At 33.1% G+C, this 7418-nt stretch overlaps 3 protein-coding genes across 3 annotated transcripts; all 3 read right to left on the bottom strand.

The window, feature by feature from the left end:
- Positions 1-31: 31 nt before the first annotated feature.
- Kpol_380p13 (coatomer subunit delta) lies at positions 32-1639 on the bottom strand (the record flags this gene model as incomplete). The annotated part of the gene is made up of 1 exon (XM_001642702.1): positions 32-1639. The coding sequence occupies one exon, from the start codon at positions 1637-1639 to the stop codon at positions 32-34; it is 1608 nt and encodes a 535-aa protein (XP_001642752.1).
- A 398-nt stretch (positions 1640-2037) lies between these two features.
- On the bottom strand, positions 2038-4689 carry Kpol_380p14 (M1 family metallopeptidase; the record flags this gene model as incomplete). Its single annotated transcript, XM_001642703.1, has 1 exon — positions 2038-4689. The coding sequence occupies one exon, from the start codon at positions 4687-4689 to the stop codon at positions 2038-2040; it is 2652 nt and encodes an 883-aa protein (XP_001642753.1).
- A 374-nt stretch (positions 4690-5063) lies between these two features.
- On the bottom strand, positions 5064-6218 carry Kpol_380p15 (uncharacterized protein; the record flags this gene model as incomplete). Its single annotated transcript, XM_001642704.1, has 1 exon — positions 5064-6218. One exon carries the CDS (start codon positions 6216-6218, stop codon positions 5064-5066), a length of 1155 nt encoding a protein of 384 aa, XP_001642754.1.
- Positions 6219-7418: the final 1200 nt, after the last annotated feature.

A 7418-nucleotide genomic window follows, 5' to 3' on the forward strand; every position in this document is an offset into this window, starting at 1 on the left:
TTTTCTACCTGGGTTCCCTGCATATGTTTGATCATACGACCAAATAGTCCTCTGCGTTTAAGTAACTTATTACATCGTAAGGCAAAGCTTCAGAATCGTCTTTACTACTAACAATATTGGAGATACCAACGCCTGTAAAGCTCTGCTCGCTGACCAATTCGTTCTTGAAACAAACGTTCATAGGGAACAAAGTTTCTTCAGAACCAGAATCAATAGTAAATGAGAAAACACCCGAACTACCTGGTTCGATGCGTTCAACTTTGATTATGACACCTTCTTCCTCATTTGCCTCAATGACAGTTGCATTAACGTCATTGTTATCATCGCTAATAGATACATTAGATGTTCCTATTGGGATATTGAAAGTAATTTCATTCAATGGATGTTTATAGTTCTCATTGATTTCAAGCTCCACGGTGACATCAAAGACACCTTCTTGAATATCAGAAGGTGTTACCCATGTAGAGATATCTAAAGGAACAATTGACTTGTCGTCAGCAGTTCCGACCTTGCGCCATCTCAAGACACCCAAACTTTGGTCATTGGATGGGAATGCTTTATCATTTGATTTCAGACCAAGTGCTTTAGATGATAAAAATGAGTTCTTATCAATATTTGGATGTGTCTTAAATTGAAAGGATTTGTCGGAAACATTCACGTTACTAGTCAATTGCAATTTGGCATGAGCTAGAGATTCATCATTGATACGTAGCTCTAGAACACCTTTCAATTCTGAGGACAATATACTACCATCCCTTGAAATTTCAGCTCCTACAGTCTCTTTGATGGATATTAAAATACCGTTGTTATCTGGTTTATCTTCTTCTGGTTCTTTTGGCAATGGACGCAACTTTCTAGCGGCGACTGCTCCAGATTGTTTATTATTACCTGATAGTTTCATACCGCTACCACCAAATGCATTGCTTGTTCCTTGGTATTTAGAATATTGTTGATCTTGAACTTTCTGTTGTTGCTGTTGTTGGGAATGCAAGAACGATTGTTGGGCCGCAGCAGAAGCATGGCTATAATAACTATTATAAGCAGTTTCCATCTTAGCATCGTTGCTGCCCATGAATTTATGAGAGGATAGATCATCCGCAGATGGCATTCCCATTTTTCTTTCATGCTCCTTTCTAGCAATTTCCTTCGCACGACGTTTCCTTTCAGCATTGGCTTCAGTTTCTTTATTACGTTCAATAATCTCTTGAATCTTTTCCTCATGAGATTCCATAGCCAAATAAGTATTTACTTGGGAAATAGTCAAATCTTCTTTATTACCCATAACAATAATTTCGTCGAATGAACTCAAAATTTCAAAAGCATTCTCAAATATCTCACCTTCATCAAAACTATTCAAATAGTAATTAACAGTTTGAGAGAATAAGTTCAAAGTAGACAAGTCCTGAATAATGTTAGACTGACGATTGGTGACTAGAATTAAGTAATAATCGTCAAAAGGCTTATAAACATATCTAACATGTTCACTCTCCACATAAGTATGATCTGAAGAAATATTAGCAACTAGACCTTGGAAATTAGACAACAATTCCATTACTCTATCTTTGGTAATTTCGGTAAATTGTCTTGATAAAAGTGGTTTCCCACTACGTGTCGTGATCGAAGCTGCTAATACTGTCATCTTTCAACTTAGTTCAAAACCTTCACGCACAACTGTAGACCAGCTCAATTATATTAGATTACCTCTAATATACTTTTGAAATGTAGATCAACAACTGCCTTAAATCAAACTTGTCTAATTAAATCAACCCTTCTTAAAGGCTTAATCTTGTTGAAACTTTCCAAAGTTCGCTTTCTTCGACGTGGTTTCTTTGGGTCTGGGGTTACCAAAGCTGTTACCCTGCCAAAACCAAAACCATAGTCACGTGATGTAAGCCAAGTTACATTGATTGATTGATTCATCTCTAATGACATGGACTATGAACTGATAGACAGCACTGGTATATCTGCTAGTTTAAAAGTAATTATTAAAATTGACATTATTTAAAAATTATATAGAATCCTTAAACTATTTAGACCTTACATAAAATATTCTGTTAGTTGTGGAATCCATTCCTTGGAGTGGGAAATATTCAATTCGACGTGTTCCATTGTTTGCTTCAAGTTTCTGTCATATAAAGAAATATCTTCACCTTTAAAAATGGCATTTAATGAATTCAAATAGGAAGCTTCAGAAAAGTTGCAAAATGTGAAACTGACAAATCTACACATCACGATAGCATTGATTTGCAATCTTTGGAAAAGTTCAGTTTTCTTAGATTCAACATATTTTAGAATTGAGCTTTGAATATATGGGTTCTTACCAAATGAGGTGGCCAAATATTGAACATTCATTGGTTCAATCTTGAAAAGTAAGTCCAAACATGGTGTAAATAATTCTTCATTTCTAACACAACCCAAACATGACAAGATTGTTTCTAATTCAGCTAAATCAGCACCTGCTACTAAAGCGGCAATTTTTTCAAAGGTTGCCAATTTAGTATTCTTTTGAGATAGAACTGTGCTAAAGACAATGGATCTGTTGGAATCATTAATAGAATTCTTTTCAAATAGATCCATTGCAGCCTTAACAACGTCACTTTGTCCCAACATACCTGTCAGTTCTAGGACCGCATCGTATAATTCAGCTTTTGCGTAACGGAATTCATCATCCTTGTTGTTTAATAATTCAGTTGGGTTTTGAAGATAACTTATAGCTAGTTCCATGATTGGCTCAAATAATGAACAAATGAATTTATCAAACTTAGTAATCAAAGAAGCATCACAGCTGTTAAAGACAACAATTCTCATTGTTTCTAGGTATTGAATAATTAATTTCCAGACATAATAATCATTTAATGATTTTAATTTTGAAATTGCCAATGACAAATCCAAAAATTGACGTAAAGTACCACAAGTAGCAACATCTGATATCAAAGCCATTAATGATCTAGATGATAAATTTTCTAAATTTTCGTAAATTTTATCTAGTAATTCAGATGATTCATATTTGACTCTGTAGAAACCGTAACCATCAGTGTTGAAAAATGTCAAAGATTCTTCATAACCAATATCAATCTCTTCTGAATCAAATTCCAATCTACCTTCGGTTACATTTCCCTTTGTCATCATCAATGGTATCCACCAGTTAGTCTTTTTGTCTGAGGATTTTTCTAGATCAGATGTTGAATTGACGTATCTATTTTGGGTAATTCTTAATAGATTGCTGTCCTTGCTAGATTTCTCAACAGATAGCTTTGGAAAACCAATATCTAAAATCCATGGTTTAACACGAGATAGCATTTCAATGTCTGCGACTTCACTAATACAAGAGAATAAGTCTTCCATAGTAGCATTTCCAAATTTGTTACGTTTCAAATAAATAGCAACACCTCTCAAAAAGTTTACTTCACCTAGGTAACCACTAATCATTTCAAGGACAGAGCAACCTTTCAAGTAAGAGATGGTATCAAATACTTGATCAATATCTTTAGGATCATGAACATTGACCTTAACAGGGTGTGATTCATGTAAGGAGTCCAAGCCAAGAGCAACTTCACGGGAGTTCAACATGATCATTGATGGGACATTCCAGTCTGGGAACAAATGATTAACCGCGTAATAGCCAACCCAGGTAGCAAAACCTTCGTTTAACCATAATTCATCCCACCAGTTCATGGTAACTAAGTTACCAAACCATTGATGAGCAATTTCATGAGAAACCACATATGCAATCTTTTTAGATGCTGAAGAAGTTAACATTGAATCAATATCACCATCATATAACAAAGCAGAAGGTCTGAATGTGATCAAGGAAAAGTTTTCCATAGCATTGTGAGAATAAGATTCAACACAAATCAAATCCAATTTTGGCAATGGGTAAGGAATTTCGAACAATTCAGAGAATAGATCAACTACTTTCTTAGCAACATCCATGGCGAATTGACCTTGTTGAGATTTACCCTTTGCAGTGTATAATCTAATTGGCAAACTTCCTTTGACTTGGGAAGAACCATCTTCGATACTATAACCTTGTAAAGTTGGATAAATTTCTTTATCTGTCTTAGATTCAATATATTCGAATTCACCAATAGCCCAGGCAACCAAATAAGTAGACATCAATGGAGAAGTGTAAAATATATGGGTCTTCATTGAACCTTCGTCTAGTTCTTCCTTTTCAGGCATGTTAGACAAGACAGTCAATTCACTTTCAGCAGTGATGTGAACTTCGAAATGAGCCTTTAAATTTGGTTCATCAAAACATGGGAATGCTCTTCTAGCGTCAGTGGCTTCAAATTGAGTAGATAACATCCATTTATCATCACCAGTGGAAACATCCTTATAATTGGATCTATAAAAACCTGACATATTAGATTGCAACAAACCATTATAATCGACGAATAGAGTGCAATCAGCAGTGATTTCATTGGGGAACTCCAAGGTTAAAAATTCAGTTACTTTATCATAAGAATGAGAAACACAACTTTGCTTATCACCATCGTTGGTTTCAATCCAAGCATTTTCAATAGTGATATCTCTAATATGCAATTGAATAACATTAGATGCTTGATTAGTCTTCAACAAAATAGAAACGTTACCATTAAAGGTATTTTCATCTATATTCAATTTCTTGATCCATATCTTATAATGAGATGGTGTGAAATTTGTAGGCAATAAAAATTCGTTAGACATCTTTATTTTTTTTTTATTTGGTTTCCTAATCCCAATGTTACCTTCTAATGATTATATTAAGATACAAAACCAAACCAATAACTCCTTACTCCTTAAGAACAATTACCCAATAGTTACATATAACATTCCCCAATGAACAATTGACTAATTACACAATCAATTGTCCAATTTGTATAAAGTTTCTTTCCATCTCATCGAGTTCAAATTTTCTTTTTTCTTCCTGCACTTCCAAATTCCATATTGATATTTTTGCTATAGTAACAAAATAAGAACCATGGACGTCAGTAATTAAATATCTGAATATGTTATGTTATGTTATGTTATGTTATGTTATGTTATGATTATGATTATGATTATGATTATGATAATGGTGATTATTTAAGTATATATTGATTATATGAATTTTCTGGTGATAGTACATCTTTTACCATTGGGTTTGATTTCTTGTAGAGATGATCCATAAATCCCATTGTAGATTTTCTTTTCAATCTTTGAATTATCTTTTTTGATTCGTTGCCAATTTTATTTGAATTTGAATTTGAATTTGAGTTTGCATTTGGAAGTAAATTCGAATTTATATCTATATTCGAACTCGAGTCAATCTCCTTGATTAAACTAGTTTGGAAATCAATTGGGTTAATTATTGATGTTCTTTGATTTTCGTCGCTATTTCTTGACATTGTGTTGAAATTCGGTTTTACTATTCCAACATCTGTCGTTGACATCCTATTGTTTGATTTTGGTTTCTCCAATTCATTCAATTCATCCAATAATATATTTACTTCGTTCAACAAATGTGATATTTTACTTTTCAGCTGAGTTGTCTTAAGCTGTTCTTTTGAAGAAACTTCATTATCGTTAATATCATTATGCAATATTCCTTTTTGCAATTGCAAACGTTCATTATGTGTTAAATTTAAATTTAAATCATCACTGTTTATTATATCTAGTTTGATGTCATTTTCATTATAGGTTGTAGATAGACTCGTTTGATCTTCATTCTTGTTAATTTGCGGTTTCCTTATCTGCCTTAGCTTTAATCTATTCTCATGGTCTGTGATTTGTTCATGCCTTCTTACAATTTGATTCATAAATATATCTTTTGAATCATTAGATAACAATTCCCATAACACCATAGAATTGTCCAATGGTTGTTCATCAGTTTTTAAGAATTCTAAAAAAGTATGATACGATTCTGCATTTATTATCCTCCTTTGAGTGGTCCCAATTATCGAGGAATGATAATTGCCTCCATATGGTTTTTTAGGTAATAACGGTATAGCATTACTCAGTTTCTTGAATCTGAAACTCGAATTCTTCCTATTGTTATTATCGTTATTATGATTAATGCTATTTTGTTTTTCCATTGAGATATCAATTAATGACGAAGTATCTGGGGAACTATCTTGAATATCGGATAAATCAGAATCTTCTTCAATTTCAATTCCTGTTGCTACAATGTGTTCCACACCACTATTTTGATAATTACTATTAGGTGAATAATGTGTATATATTGGCTTGGTTAACATAACTTCTTACACTCACTCTACGGTTCTTTTATTATATTATATACCCACTTTAAGAACTAAATTATCGATCTTTCATCAATAGATTATTGAATTGAACTACTATTTCCCAAATAATTCAATACCATTTATCTTATATCATACCAATGTTTAGTAAATTGTCTATTAGAAGAGGAAAATGAACTAAGCAAACAATGACATATCTCTATTTACATGTTTCATAACCAATTTACATCACTGTTACACATCTACCCCCAATTCATCAAATTATCAAACTAAAAGTATCCCATAAGTAACAGATTTTAAACCTTCTCTTGGTTTACCTTGTTCGCTGTTTCAGAGTTGTCTCATCTTCTAACTGATCAATGTACAGTTAAAACAACAAGAACCTTAACTTTTATATTGAGAAACAGGCTAAACTGCTATCAAACAATCATAATAACGGTTGGATTACCAATCATCAATTGCATTCACTTGCTTTGTAGTCCTCATTGTTATATCTATAGGTTTTAACTAATGCTGACGTCATTTATCAATGCTTGATGAGGTTCGAAATTTCAATCGAAACGATGCTTTTTTAATCTCAACTACAACTACAAGAACAACAATGAACTATTGTTGCTTAGACTTCAAGAAAGTGTATCGAAAGGGGATTTATTAGCTAATCTTTAATCCGTTGAGGTTTTAGTTCTTCATTGTAAAGGTAATTGGTTATTTTTGATTTTGGCATTGGTGCTTAATATTTGGTTCATTCCCTGAAGTTCTTACGGTTAAATAAAGGCAAATAAAAAATGTTTAATCTGTTGTTGTGGAGACATTTAGATTGTGTCTTTTGTGTGGGTTTTCCTATGATTGTTGAAAGTATTATCTGGGCCACTTGAAATATTGTTGTACCTGTTGGTTACTAAAAAGAATCCCTCAATTTTGTTGTTATCCTGTTTAAGTGATAACGGTCCTTTGAATTCTAAAAAACTTTTTTTCCGGAAGGTGGGGTAGTTCAAAGGACCTAATACGAGGGTTTTCCCTGATGCCGCTCTATTAAAACGCCTTGGCATATCGTCAAGAGTAGGATACCCATCTAAAACCTTATACTTCTTTATCCTCTTTGGGAATAAATATTTATTCCGTCTTATTATCTTCTCATATTGCTAGCGATGTGGACTCTCGTATTAGTGCGGTCACAAGTTTGACTTTTTGTTAGTA

Source organism: Vanderwaltozyma polyspora, genomic scaffold, assembly GCF_000150035.1.
Source record: "Vanderwaltozyma polyspora DSM 70294 KpolScaffold380 genomic scaffold, whole genome shotgun sequence".
Taxonomy (NCBI): Eukaryota; Fungi; Ascomycota; class Saccharomycetes; order Saccharomycetales; family Saccharomycetaceae; genus Vanderwaltozyma; species Vanderwaltozyma polyspora.